At 42.3% G+C, this 13,800-nt stretch overlaps 1 protein-coding gene across 1 annotated transcript in view; it reads left to right on the top strand.

The window, feature by feature from the left end:
* The window catches only part of LOC127180151 (b(0,+)-type amino acid transporter 1), a 54,376-nt gene that overhangs the window by 26,140 nt on the left and 14,436 nt on the right, over positions 1-13,800 (top strand). The window contains exons 4-5 of the mRNA XM_051134118.1: positions 2,361-2,485; positions 5,509-5,596. Of these exons, the coding sequence (XP_050990075.1) occupies positions 2,361-2,485; positions 5,509-5,596 (213 nt within the window). The remainder of the gene's footprint in view (positions 1-2,360; positions 2,486-5,508; positions 5,597-13,800) is intronic.

The following is a 13,800-nucleotide window of genomic DNA, read 5'->3' as shown; positions in this document are numbered from 1 at the left end:
AATAAGATTGCTCAGATAAATTATGACCCAATTTTGGAAGCTACTACCTCTTCAGTAGAACGTTGGACATCTTTACCCATCTCAATGATTGTCAGGATAAACATCCTAAAAATGAATATATTCCCTAATTTTTTCTATTTATTCCAAAATATTCCCTACCCCCTCTCTTATCTTTGTTTACTAAATGTCCCAGACTATGTCTACCTTTATTATAACTACCATTTGATAGAGGAGGACTTGTATGTACAAACATCCAATGCTATTACACAGCTCAGCTGTGTACAATCATGTTTTATTTTTCATCCTATAGCCCTCCTGCCCAGATGGATTTGGAAACCTGTTCCATTACACCAAGATTACCAATGCACTTATAAGCTTGTTAAGTGATGACATGATGTCCACCAACAAATGCTGTTTCTGGGTCCAAGCCCCAACTAATTTCACTTGAGAATACTATCTCAGCAGCCGTTTATGAGCACTGTTTATTCACATTAAACATTTAAGCTGAACATTTTTCAAATTTACGGTGTACACTACCATCTCCGTGCTCACAGCGTCCCAAGCACAAATCATTTTTATATTTATTTATTTATATTTTCATTGTCTGGCTATCTGGGATTTCGGTATTAAGTTAATGAGTAGGATTATAATTTTTTTGGTAGTATTATATCACATTGTGAGTGTATAATTAGTCACGTTTCTTGTTTTCTAGTGCCATCTGATAGAGCGTTTGGACACAGAAGTGGTGACGCGTGACATCAGACGACAAATACCTAAGGAAAAACACAGACAACCCTATTAAACAATCAATATTTGGTTTGATTATTGTAAATATTTGAATATAAACCTCTGCTGGTCACATTTTCGTCCTCTTTGGGGTAATGTTAATTTTAAACCAGGGAAATGTGATGCAGGACTTCAGATATGGACGGAAAAAGGGTTAAGGAAAGTGCAAGACAAGTACAATGAGGATGAAGTATTATATCCTCTGCAGCAATATTAACCAAATGTAACATTTTAATTTTTTTAAATATCTTTAACTTAGAAGCTTTATATGTTCATATCAAAAGCATTTATTATACCTCATTAGAGACAGAAATCATAGGACACTGTTATGGTAAAGGTTCAATCTCCTCTTTGTATGAATTGTTTGTATCTGGGTTTAATGAATTCTCAGAATCAAAACTAAGATTATGGAATGAAGATAAAGATCAGGGGTTGTGAACTTCGGTCCTGGAGAGCCGCAGCCCAGCAGAGTTTTGCTTCAACCCTAATCAACTGCACCTGAACAAACTGCACGATTACTAGAAAGCTACAGGCAGGTGAGGGGCAGCGGCAGGCTGACTTGAGCGCGGGGCTGCGGCCGGAGTCCATGAGCGGGCCGCAGATTCTGGGCTGAGGATGAGGGAGGAGCTCTGGAGAACTGGGGAGAGCGAGGGAGGACTGGAGGGAGTGAGCTCATTGGAATAGCAGGTGGAGGACGTTGGCTGGTGGTGAGCTGGAGCGTCTGTGTGTTTTCGGATGGGAGGGGGAGATTAGAATCCTCCACATCAACATAGAAGTTGGAGTGACAGAGAGCAAGGATATAGTTAATGAATTCCGCTACAGGTCTGTGGCAATCGTCAGGAGTCATGGAACAAAACAACTGGTCATCTTTTAGTCCCATCTGAAGACACGCATTAATCAGAGTCGCTCCAACTCACCAGATGTAACACGCTCAATAATTCCTCCACATACTGCTCCAAAGGCCTGTCCACCTGCTGGATGTTTAGAAGGAACTCCTCAGCCCAGAACATTTTTGGTTAAGGTCCGTTCTTCTGTCAGGGGTCATGTGTAGGAAGGAGGAGCAGGGATGAGGAAATCATACAAAACACGCTTTAATGAGATAATCCAAACGGGAACAGGAACAAACTCAAACAGCAGGGAAACCACAATCCAACACGACAAAACTAACATAAGCGACAATATAAGAACAGACAAAAGACAAAGAACTGAACCAAACTTATATAGTAACACTAATGAGACACAAACAGGTGTACATGATTAACCAGTGACAACATAACAAGAAACGGAACAGGAAAGACCAAATAAGGACACATGAGGGAAAAACCAACAAAACAGTCCACAGGGGTGTGACAGAACTGTGGTCAAAGTTTTGTATTGCTTATATTTAAACTATTACGTATTTAATGTATATTTACATTTAGTAGTGCTTTTGCATCTGAAAAGGCTTTTATCTATGCATCATTACAAATATAGGCTGCCAAAAAATGTAATTAACCGCTATGACATGTATGATAAATATACATGTACTATTTGGACCAAGAAAAGTACAATCATATGTGTTTCCTGTCTTTCAGCCAGACATCCTGGCCATGGCTCACATGCGCAGGCTTACTCCCTCTCCAGCCCTTATTTTCAACACACTCATTGCACTTATTGTTCTCATTCCGGGAGACTTCCAGGCCATAGTGAACTTCTTCAGGTATAGTGCCTGATTTTGCATGACCTTTAACATCTACTGTATGTACTATTAAAATTAAGGTAATAAAAATAGTGCTTAAAACATTCTATGTAAAACTACATGACAAAAGTAAGTAAAAAAAAAAACTGAGAAGGCCTGACCAGAAAGTTCAAAGTTTTAATTGCTTTAAAGGGGATACCTAATGCTATTTCATGCATTCTGACTTATACTGCTAAGCTGGATTCTCATGCTAAACATGACCAAAGTCTCAAGAAACCAGTTGGATGCCAGCAGACTAGGGTGACCAGACGTGCCACTTCCCAGGGACACGTTCAGCACAGGATTTCTAAATTGCCCGAAATAACCACGTGTTGGCTGTTTGCGCTGCACTGATTGATCATTGTATGACATCAAAGTACCCCAAGAGCTAAACAGATTTTAGGCAATTTATAAATGCTGTGCTTAACATGTCCCTCACGAGTGGTATGTCTGTTAACCCTGCACTAGACAAACAATGTCACATTGGGTGAGGGATGCTATGATGATGCTATGGGAAATGATTGCTGATTAACAAGGGTGTAGAAGCATCTAACTCTGATTGTAAGCCTAAAACTGTCATTTCATGAAACGTTATCCCTCAGTTCTGATTGGTTGATTAAAATGTTGTTCCAGGATCAACAAAGATGTTGATCCAGGAACATGTTGTACTTTTTGCTATTGCCCTAGCCTATGAAGCGTGTGGTCAATCTTCGTCTCTAGGTGTTAGGGCCCATTTAGCCAGGGTGGTTGCATCCTCTAAGACTCTAGCAAGAGTTGTCCCCTTGCAGCAAGTGTGTGATGCAGCAGGCTGGTCCTCCCCACACACATTTATCAGATTCTATAGTTTGGATTTCCGGGGCTCACATGTCCTTAAGTCAACATCCCAAAGTCATGTCTTAGACCACTTCAGTGTTTGTGCACACACACTACACAACCTTGAGAGGTCCAGACACTTTCAGTGCAGTGGTGTTGGTATTCATAAGTGTTAATGAAATGCAGCATAGAGTGTAGTTTTTGACTGTAAAGGCCCGTTCACACCAAAAACGATAACTATGACTATAAAGATAATGTTCTAAAAGTTCATATCACAACTATAACGAAAACGATACAGTTATACATTCACTTTCAGAAAGATTTTTAACACCTGTTGAAAGATTAAAATACTGACAGACCTGCTAAAAAAACAGCTAAAACCAGCTTAGGCTGGTTGCCTGGTTTTAGCTGGTGTCCCAGCCTGGCCAAGCTGGTCTCCCAGCCTGGCTGGTTACAGATGGAAGTAGCTGGTTTTAGCTGGTCTCCCAGCTTGGCCAGGCTGGTTTTAGCTGGTTAAGCTGGAAGTAGCTGGTAGTAACTGGTTTTAGCTGGTCTCCCAGCCTGGCCAGGCTGGTTTTAGCTGGTTTACGCTGGAAGGAGCTGGTTTTAGCTGGTCTCCCAGCCTGGCCAGGCTGGTTTTAGCTTGTTAAGATGGAAGTAGCTGGAATTAGCTGGTTTTAGCTGGTCTCCCAGCCTGGCCAGGCTGGTTTTAGCTGGTCTCCCAGCCTGGCCAGGCTGGTTTTAGCTGGTTAAGCTGGAAGTAGCTGGTTTTAGCTGGTTAAACTGGAAGTAGCTGGTTTTAGCTGGTCTCCCAGCCTGGCCAGACTGGTTTTAGCTGGTTAAGCTGGAAGTAGCTGGTTTTAGCTGGACTCCCAGCCTGGCCAGACTGGTTTTGGCTGGTTAAGCTGGAAGTAGCTGGTTTTAGCTGGTCTCCCAGCCTGGCCAGGCTGGTTTTAGCTGGAAGCAGCTGGTTTTAGCTGGTCTCCCAGCTTGGCCAGGGTGGTTTTAGCTGGTTTAAGCTGGAAGTAGCTGGCTTTAGCTGGTCTCCCAGCCTGGCCAGGCTGGTTTTAGCTGGAAGCAGCTGGTTTTAGCCGGTCTCCCAGCTTGGCCAGGCTGGTTTTAGCTGGTTTAATCTGGAAGTAGCTGGCTTTAGCTGGTCTCCCAGCCTGGCCAGGCTGGTTTTAGCTGGAAGTAGCTGGTTTTAGCTGGTCTCCCAGCCTGGCCAGGCTGGTTTTAGATGGAAGTAGCTGGTTTTAGTTGGTCTCCCAGCCTGACCAAGCTGGTGTCCATTTGACCTAATTACAAATTAATCAGTTTGTTTCACTTACTGACAAGGTTCAATTCAAGGTAAGTTTAGTATCATAATCAGGTAGGCTAGATGATACATCTTAAATTATTCTAGTTGTTAATCAGACTTCATTCAATTTAAAGGGCCTGCACATTTGAAATAGCAGACGACATTGTAGAGAAGCAATCAGACATTGCACAGCAAACAGAGAAACATAAAACATAAAATTACCTCAGGAATTCAGTGCTAGTTTGGACAACATTGTCTTGCCTCATTTGCCTCACAAGTTGCAGTAGAAAGGAGTATGTATTGTTTTTATTCCACTACATTGACTATGTTAGAGATCAGATAGTTTACGCTAGATTCACTGTTTAGATGCGCTTGAAATGTGTATGCTGAGGACACATACTGGTTAAAGTTTTGTTGTAAATGCAACAAAAACAGACAGCTATCATTCACTGGTGTGGACGCAAATATAGTCATCGTTATTGTTCTTGGTGTGAACAGGCCTTTACCTTGTTCCCTGAAAAAGCTGAGCAATATGGTACAAAAAAACAAAAGGACAGACAACATGGCAATTAAAAATAAAGAAGATGCCTGCATCAAAAACAAGCTTTTAACAGCATTTGAACATAATAAACAAGCTGTAAAAGACTATTGTTGTCAAATTTCATTGGCATTTTCAAATATGAAATTTAATCGTAAGCTTAGTGAACAGTTTTGGAGAATTTGATGTTTCCCCGTTCAAAAAGATAGGAGCTGCACTTGCATGCCCGAGAGGTGTTTTAAAGATGGTCGCTGAGCGAAATGACTTGTCTTAAAGATACTTTGGTTAGGGTAAGGAAAAAAGTAAAATATGTGAAAGCATATGTTTTTCTCTAACATTATTCATTTTGTTTTCTAGCTTTACTGGCTGGTTCTTTTATGGGGTCACGGTATCAGGTCTTCTGTATTTGAAAATCAAGAAACCCGAAATTCCCCGAACAATTACGGTGAGAATAACATGCACCTAAAGTTAAGTTACTCCAAATGCACAATCCATTCATTTATTCTTTGATTTCTTGAAAATGTGTGATCGTATTCACCTTTGTGGGAAATTCAGATTATCTGCAGTACTGTACAAAATCCTTTAGATGCTTCACAATAAACGTTTGTGATGTGATCTGGGAAAACCCGTTGGATGTCGTGCTGGGACGTTTTGACCAAAACTGCATTTTGACCAATAGGAAGTTCTGTCCTTCCCGGGCTTTGGGGTGGTCTTCTTGCGCTCTAAGAGATGTCTTGCTGTTGTCCTGGCATCCTTATCTGATGCCATTGGACAGTTTGCTTATGTTAGTTCACCAAGATCCAATCAAAATGTAGCAAACCTCTGTCCACTATGTGGTCAGGGAGGGCCCCCCTTGCCATAAACTTGGCCCTGGAATGTACTGTCCACTACATAATTGTAACAGGACTCCAGGGAAGCGTGTAAGATCCAGATGTGAGCTTTATTTAACACAGTGTAGTCAAGACAGGCAGGGTCGATCTCCAACCAAACAGTAATACGAAGGGTACAGGAAGCCATAGCGGGACAGACAGAGCAAGCAGAGCAGACAGGGGCAGAGATATCCACAGTGGAACTAGTGACATCCATAGCAGAGTGGAGTGTCCATAGACAATTTCCTTGGCCAGTGACATGACAGGCAAAGAGTTCATGATAGGCCTTCTTGACCGTGACGTGGCGGGCAGTGAGTTCATGATAGGCCTCTTTGGCCGTGACATGATGGGCAGAGAGTTCATGATAGGCCTTCTTGGCTGTGACATGATGGGCAGAGAGTTCGTGATAGGCCTGCTTGGCCGTGACATGGCAGGCAGAGAGATGATGATAGGCCTCCTTGGCCGTGACATGATGGGCCGAGAGTTCATGATAGGACGCCGCCCCCATAGGAAGTTCTGCAGCCGGAGCCACCACCTCCGGGGGCATTGGCGCTGACTCATGGTCAGACGTGGCAGTGAGTTCATGGGTGGACACCACCTCCTTAGGAGGTTCTACAGAGCATGCTGACTCATTGGCGCAAACTCGTGGACAGACAAGGCCTCTGGAGCATACTCGTGGTCAGACCTGGCCTCTGGAGCAGACTTGTGGTCAGACGAGGCTTCTGGAGCGCAGTGTGTGGCCCACACGCTCAAAATGGCAGCAGCCATTACTGCCAGCACAGTAGATAGTGGGATGCCTGCCGGTCTTGAGGGTGTGGACGCTGTGGACATGTGGCTTGGGAGCGTGGGCTCTGCGTGACTTGGGATGTCAGCTGATACATGACGAGGCTCTAGGGGGTCAGCTGAGACGTGACTAGGCTCTAGGAGGTCAGCTGAGACGTGACGAGGCTCTAGGAGGTCAGCTGTGGCTTGATTTGACTCGGGAACAACAGCAGTAACTTGACTTGGCTCATGAAGATCTGCTGTAACTTGGCTTGGCTCATGAAGATCAACTGTGGCTTGGCTTGGCTCGGGGAAGACAGCAGCAACTTGACTTGGCTCATGAAGATCTGCTGTAACTTGGCTTGGTTCATGGAAATCAGCTGTGGTTTGGCGTAACATAGACAACCCAGCTGTAACTCGACTTGACTCTGGAACAACAGCCGTAATGTGACTTGACTCAGGAACAACAGCTGTAACGTGACTTGACTCAGGAACAACATGGCTTGACTCAGGAACCACAGCTGTAACGTGACTTGACTCAGGAACAACAGCTGTAACTTGACTTGACTCATGGGGAACAGCTGTGACTTGGCTTGACTCATGGGGAACAGCTGTGACTTGACTTGATTCCGAAGTAACAGCTGTAACTTGACGTGGCTCAGGAAACACAGCTGTCACTTAATTTGGCACTGAACGTGCAGCCCTGACTTGACTTGACACCGAAGGATCAGCCATCACTTGATTTGCTTTGGGTGCAGCAGACATGGCGAGATGAGATTTGGATGAGACGATTTTGGATAGATGAGGCTCAGGCGTGGCAGCCATCTTGACTGGGGACTCAGATGGGGCGGCCATCTTGTGAACAGGCTTGGGGATGGTGGCCATCTTGTGAACAGGCTTGGGGATGGCGGCCATCTTGTGGACTGGCTCTGGGATGGCGGCCATCTTGTGGACTGGCTCTGGGATGGCGGCCATAACAGGTGCAGACTCTGGAGCGGCAGGCATGGCGTGAGCAGGCCCTGGAGCGGCAGGCATGGCGTGAGCAGGCCCTGGAGCGGCAGGCATGGCGTGAGCAGGCCCTGGAGCGGCAGGCATGGCGTGAGCAGGCCCTGGAGCAGAAGACGTGACGTGAGTAAACTGTGACTTGGTAGACGTGACGTGAGCAGACTTTGGCTTGGTGGATGTGACTTGAGCAGGCTTTGGCTTGGCAGGCATGGCATGATAGGGCTCTGACGTGACTTGAATAATTCCAGACATAATGGAAAAATTCACAGGTTTGGCTGATACTGGGGGATAGCAGGGTTTCTCATCAGCTACCCCCACAGTAAATGGTGATCCAGCCAACCGGAGGGCAAAGTCAATGTACTGTTCCAAAGACCAGTGAATTTTCCCTCCAGGTAGGCCAGAACGAATCGGATTGTTTAATCCGTTACGGAAAATGTCCTTAAGCGCCACGTCATTAAAAGGTACCAAATAGCACAGCTCACAGAAATCAGTCACATAATCCTCGATGGGCCAGTTACCTTGGCGGAGGAGGAAGAGGCGTGATGCTGGATCCATGGTGATCTGTGTACTAAAAGCCGCTGGATTTTTGGTAGGCGAAGTATTCTGTAACAGGACTCCAGGGAAGCGTGTAAGATCCAGATGCGAGCTTTATTTAATACAGTGTAGTCAAGACAGGCAGGGTCGATCTCCAACCAAACAGTAATACGAAGGGAAGGCAAAAGCGTAATCCAGTAAAACAGCCAATACGTCAGAACACCGGTTGCAGAGGCCCGACCAATACACTTAACTCGGTTCTACCCAGTATATTTTATATCTCTTTATAAAAAAATAAATAAATGAATATATAAATAAAAATTAAATGAAACATTACAATCAAACAATGAAAATGTGGAGCACATATTTATATTACTATTTAATGAATTCACAAAAAAAAAAAAAAAAGTTTAAAAGTATTTCAAAAACTACCATCACAAAAAGCAATTATTTCAAAGATTAGCATGAGGCAGTTTCAGCGTTATGGACATGACATTTGCAGTCAAATTATCATAGAATGTATTAATTACCAATAACTTATACAATCTATTTATATTTTTCTAAAACCCTGAGAAAAGTATCAGTATAAAAGCAACAATATCTGCCGGATGGAGAAAAGGTTGGCAATTCACAAAACATAAGCTATATGGTTTTTTGGTTTTCGTCAATAAATTCGTGTTTTGTTCTCTGCGCGCAATACAAGCCCTCGCGCGCGCATGATCATTCCCACGTCCTCGCGCTCAGTCTTCTCTCATCTGCTCGCGCGAACAATTTTATTTTTGTCAGTCGCGGGGCGGGACTTGCTGTTTTAATTGTAATTTCAAACGCCATTGGTTACCTCCTCTTTTCCGGAAGTGAGGTGTGATTGGACGCCTGTGCACGCAATACAACCGCACTGCTTTTATTCTCAAAGTGCTATTATTATTATTATTATTATTATTAACAATTACGTCGGTTCGTGTAACCGTATCTCAAATGTGTTCGTGATCATACAGCTTTCAAGAAATGTGAGTTTGCCTTTAGCCATAAGAGATTCTTTTTTTTTTCTTTTTTCTTATTTTTGTCTATTTTTTTTTCTCATATTCTTCATTACACGTCTTGTTTGGTCTTATTTCGTATCATTGCATGTTAAAAATAATGTACTTTGTTATGCAGACGCAAAATGTGAAACTTCAGTTTTATTTGCATAGGCTAGCATTTTTATAAATATTTGTAAAATATTATATATTCAGCATATTCTACTTAACCTATTTTGTACATATCTTAATTATTTAATTCATAAATTAGTAATTAAAATTTTATTTTTTTAAAAAGCGACATCTTGATGGACAACAACTAATGATCAACAAGCGGCATCAGTCCGTCAGATCATTTCAAAACGTAAAATAGCCTTCAATTTATAAGTTATAATTGCATCTGTCTCGGATGTAGACTGGCCAAGATTTATTTTAATAAACCTGTTTATGCGGAGTGTGGAATTCACCTAATGCATAACAGAGAAGCGTCCGCGCGATCACTTGTATTTTTCCTGATAATGAAACTAATTTTATTTCTGTAAACTCATAATAACGACAAACGTTGCTTTTGTAGAGTAATGAGAACAGGACGCGCTTTCTGCCATCTCTGTCTCTAAAGCGCGTCACAAAAAAGAACCGAAACTCATCGTATGACTGTCTCACATACATGAGAAATATATATATAGATATAAAGTTTAAAATGTCTACTTTTAAACAAATTCAAAACAAAATCAAATACCCCTGATTATGTAATCTGTGTGAAGGTTGCATTTCTCTCTAAAGGCGTCTCCGTTTTTAAAGCATTTCATGCGGATTTCCGTAGTAGGATAAATTCCGCTTTCAGAACTGTCACATTGATTTTTTCCTCAGAAACAAAACACGAATTTATTGACGAAAACCAAAAAGCCATATAGCCTATGTTTTGTGAATTGCCAACCTTTTCGCCATCCGGCAGATATTGTTGCTTTTATACTGATACTTTTCTCAGGGTTTTAGAAAAATATAAATAGATTGTACAAGTTATTGGTAATTAATACATTCTATGATAATTTATCTTTCAGGTTTTGACTGCAAATGTCACGTCCATAACGCTGAAACTGCGTCATGCTAATCTTTGAAGTAATTGCTTTTTTGTACAAAGTTGTGATGGTAGTTTTTTAAACACTTTTAAACTTTTTTTTTTGTTTTTTTTTTTGTGAATGTTCATTAAATAGTAATATAAATATGTGCTCCACATTTTCATTGTTTGATTGTAATGTTTCATTTAATTTTTATTTATTTATTCATTTATTTATTTTTTATAAAGAGATATAAAATATACTGGGGAGAACTGAGTTAAGTGTATTGGTCGGGCCTCTGCAACCGCCCAAGTTTATCATGTGACCCCTTGGGAAAATTAATTGCCCACCCCTGATGCATTCTATAGACAATTTACATTTTCATTAAAACAGATATGTTATATTTATAGAAAAAATAAATTAAAAAAATCTTATATGCATCTGGTCTGTTGATGAAGCCATGTCTCATGTCGCATGAATTATGGATCGTCTTTTCACAGGCGTCCAATCACAGCTGACTTCCGGAAAAGAGGCGGTAACCAATGGCGTTTGCGATTACAATTAAAACAGCAAATCCCGCCCCACGACTAACAAAAATAAAATTGTTCGCGCGGGCAGGTGAGAGAAGATTGAGCGCGAGGATGTGGGAATGATCATGTGGGATGTGGGAATGCGCAAAGGTTTGACAGGAGCTCGCGGTTCCTTTTTCCTCACGTGTAGATCTGTTTTCCTCTCATGGACGTGATTTACCGCGCATGCCAGCATCAGTGGTGTGCTCGGTTATTAATGGCATTGATTTGCCATCATACTGTCTGCTTAATAACTTCTAACACTCTTCTAAACTTTGCATGTATATGTCAACTTATTCTACTAACCCTAAACGTAACCTAACAGTCTGCTCTGGGAGTTAGTAGACATGTAGTTGCTAATTAATGAGAATTAGTTGACATGTAGTTGCAAAGTTACTTATAGATAGTAGAATGTCTAAAGTGGACTATCAAAATAAAGTGTAACCCATCAGCTTGTTAGTTCAGTTCATGGATCTCCCTGATGATCTCAATCAGGTGTGTAAAGTAAGGGAGACATGCAAAATGTGCACAACAGGTGTCCCCCAGGACCGGGATTAAGAACCACTGGGCTACACAATAAAGCTTGTCAATATTACTTTTAGTCTTTCATTACCCACATTGAAATGTAAAATGATTCCCGACAATAAGGATGAGATTTGTACCCAGGCAGCAGCCGCTCGTCACTGTCACCTTAAATCCATTGCTCCATCTCATGATGAAAATGCTGAAATCTTGTTGCTGATAGGCAGACACTTGTTAAAAGTGCACAAGGTCCGCAAACAGATCATCAGGCCACATGATGCAGCATTTGCACAGAAGCTGGACCTGGGCTGGGTGATTATCAGAGATGTGTGTTTAGGGAAAGCTCATTGGCTCTTATAGTTCACTAGTATGAAATGTCCCAGGTTACGTATGTAACCATGGTTCCTAGAGGGAACGAGACACTGCGTCAAAACATTAGGGGAACGCCTTCAACGTAACCACGATCTGAATCACATATGTAATCAGTCCAGTGGAGGGGCGAGACATCATGGGCGGGTGGTATAATCGACTAGGAAGCTTAAAAGCATGTGTGCTGGAACTGGCGTTAGCTTCAAGAAAGAAGCAAGCACTCGCAGGGATTCTGGAAGTATGCCCAGAGATGCAGCGTCTCGTTCCCTCTGGGAACCATGGTTACATACATAACCTGGGACGTTACCCTTCAGGAACTCGAGCTGCGTCGAAATGCTAAGGGAACAAGATGCCCACGCTGCCAGACTTACAAGTCCCTGCCTAGGAAGATCTAGGGCCTGATCTAGGGATCTAGCACGCAATTGTGATTCCGCGATATATGTCTTTGAGGATTGTACTTGTTTTAGCTGTGTCATCTATGTCCAATCGCAGCAGCTGTAACAGCATCGCTATAGCAACGTGACAACTACGTCACTCATTCGCGCTCTCGCTCACTCGAGGCAGCCAGATTTATCGACCGGTGACATCTTCTGGGCCAGGCAGGCGAACAGGCATTCTATCATTTGCAAATATCAATAACTGACTTTTTTTTTGTTTTTCTAACTTAGTGAAAATGGCGTGCTCAAAGCTGGCCGTTGTTAAGAAAAGAAAAGTTTATTTTGAAAACCGCGAGTTTAAGAGTGAGTGGACAGAAAAATATGCATTCGTGCTCCCCGTGGGAAGCAGAAAACCAATGTGTTTAATCTGCAACGAGACGGTAGCGATCATCAAAAGTGGTAACGTGAAACGTCATTATGAAACCAAGCACGCACATTTTGAACAAAATTACCCTCAGAGCACAGAGTTAAGGACCACAAAAATAAACCAGCTGAAATCATCCTATGAAGCTACAAGCAGTGTAATAGTTAGATCAGCCACACAACAGGAGCAAGCAACGGAAGCCTCACTAAGAGTAGCATGGGTCCTGGGAAAAAACAAGAAACCTTTCTCTGATGCTGAAATCAAGGTGTGTATGAGTGAAGTGGTGACTGCTCTTTTTGAAGGGACTCAAAAGGATGAAATAATCCAGAAAATAAGCCAAATACCCTGTTCTGATTCCACTGCGGCAAGACGAACTGAAATACTTGCTGTTGATTTGCTTGAACAACTTAGCTCTGCTATAAAAAAAGCCAAATTCATTTCATTGGCTGTGGATGAATCCACAGACAGCACAGACAATGCACAACTTATGGTCTTTGTCAGATTTTTTGATGAAGAAAAAGGAGAATTTTATGAAGATGTTTTGGGTCTTACAAACCTCCATGGACACACAAGGGGGGATGACATTTATGAAGCAGTGACACAGATGCTTAGAGACAGAGAGATAGACCTGAAGCATGTTGTTTCTATTGCTACTGATGGCGCACCATGTATGACTGGGAGAGAGAGGGGATTAGTGCCATGCTTGAGAGCTCACCACCCTGACCTCATGGCATACCACTGCATAATTCACCAGATGGTTTTGTGTGCCAGCCTTGGAGAAAGGTACTCAGAAGTAATGACAACAGTCATGAAACTTGTCAACTATCTGAGAGCATCCTCTGCTCTGCAACATCGTTTGTTGCGCTCATTTCTAGTAGAGGTGAATGCAACATTTGATGATTTGCTCCTTCACAACAATGTCCAGTGGCTTAGTAAAGGCAAGGTACTGGAGCGGTTTTGGGCACTGCGGAAAGAGCTGGAGACATTTCTGTTGGATCAGAAGAGTGCAAAAGCCAAACCTTTTGTGGATTTCATGAAGAATGAAGAAGAAATGGAAGTTGTTGCTTTTCTAACTGACATTACTTCCCATCTCAATGACCTTAATTTGAAACTCCTGTGCTTTCCAAAGGAAGCTGGAGGTGTT

This window comes from Labeo rohita, chromosome 17 (assembly GCF_022985175.1).
Source record: "Labeo rohita strain BAU-BD-2019 chromosome 17, IGBB_LRoh.1.0, whole genome shotgun sequence".
In the NCBI taxonomy this organism is placed as follows: domain Eukaryota; kingdom Metazoa; phylum Chordata; class Actinopteri; order Cypriniformes; family Cyprinidae; genus Labeo; species Labeo rohita.
The sequence above is the reverse complement of the archived record's forward strand: the minus strand, read 5'-3'. Positions and strand labels throughout refer to the sequence as shown.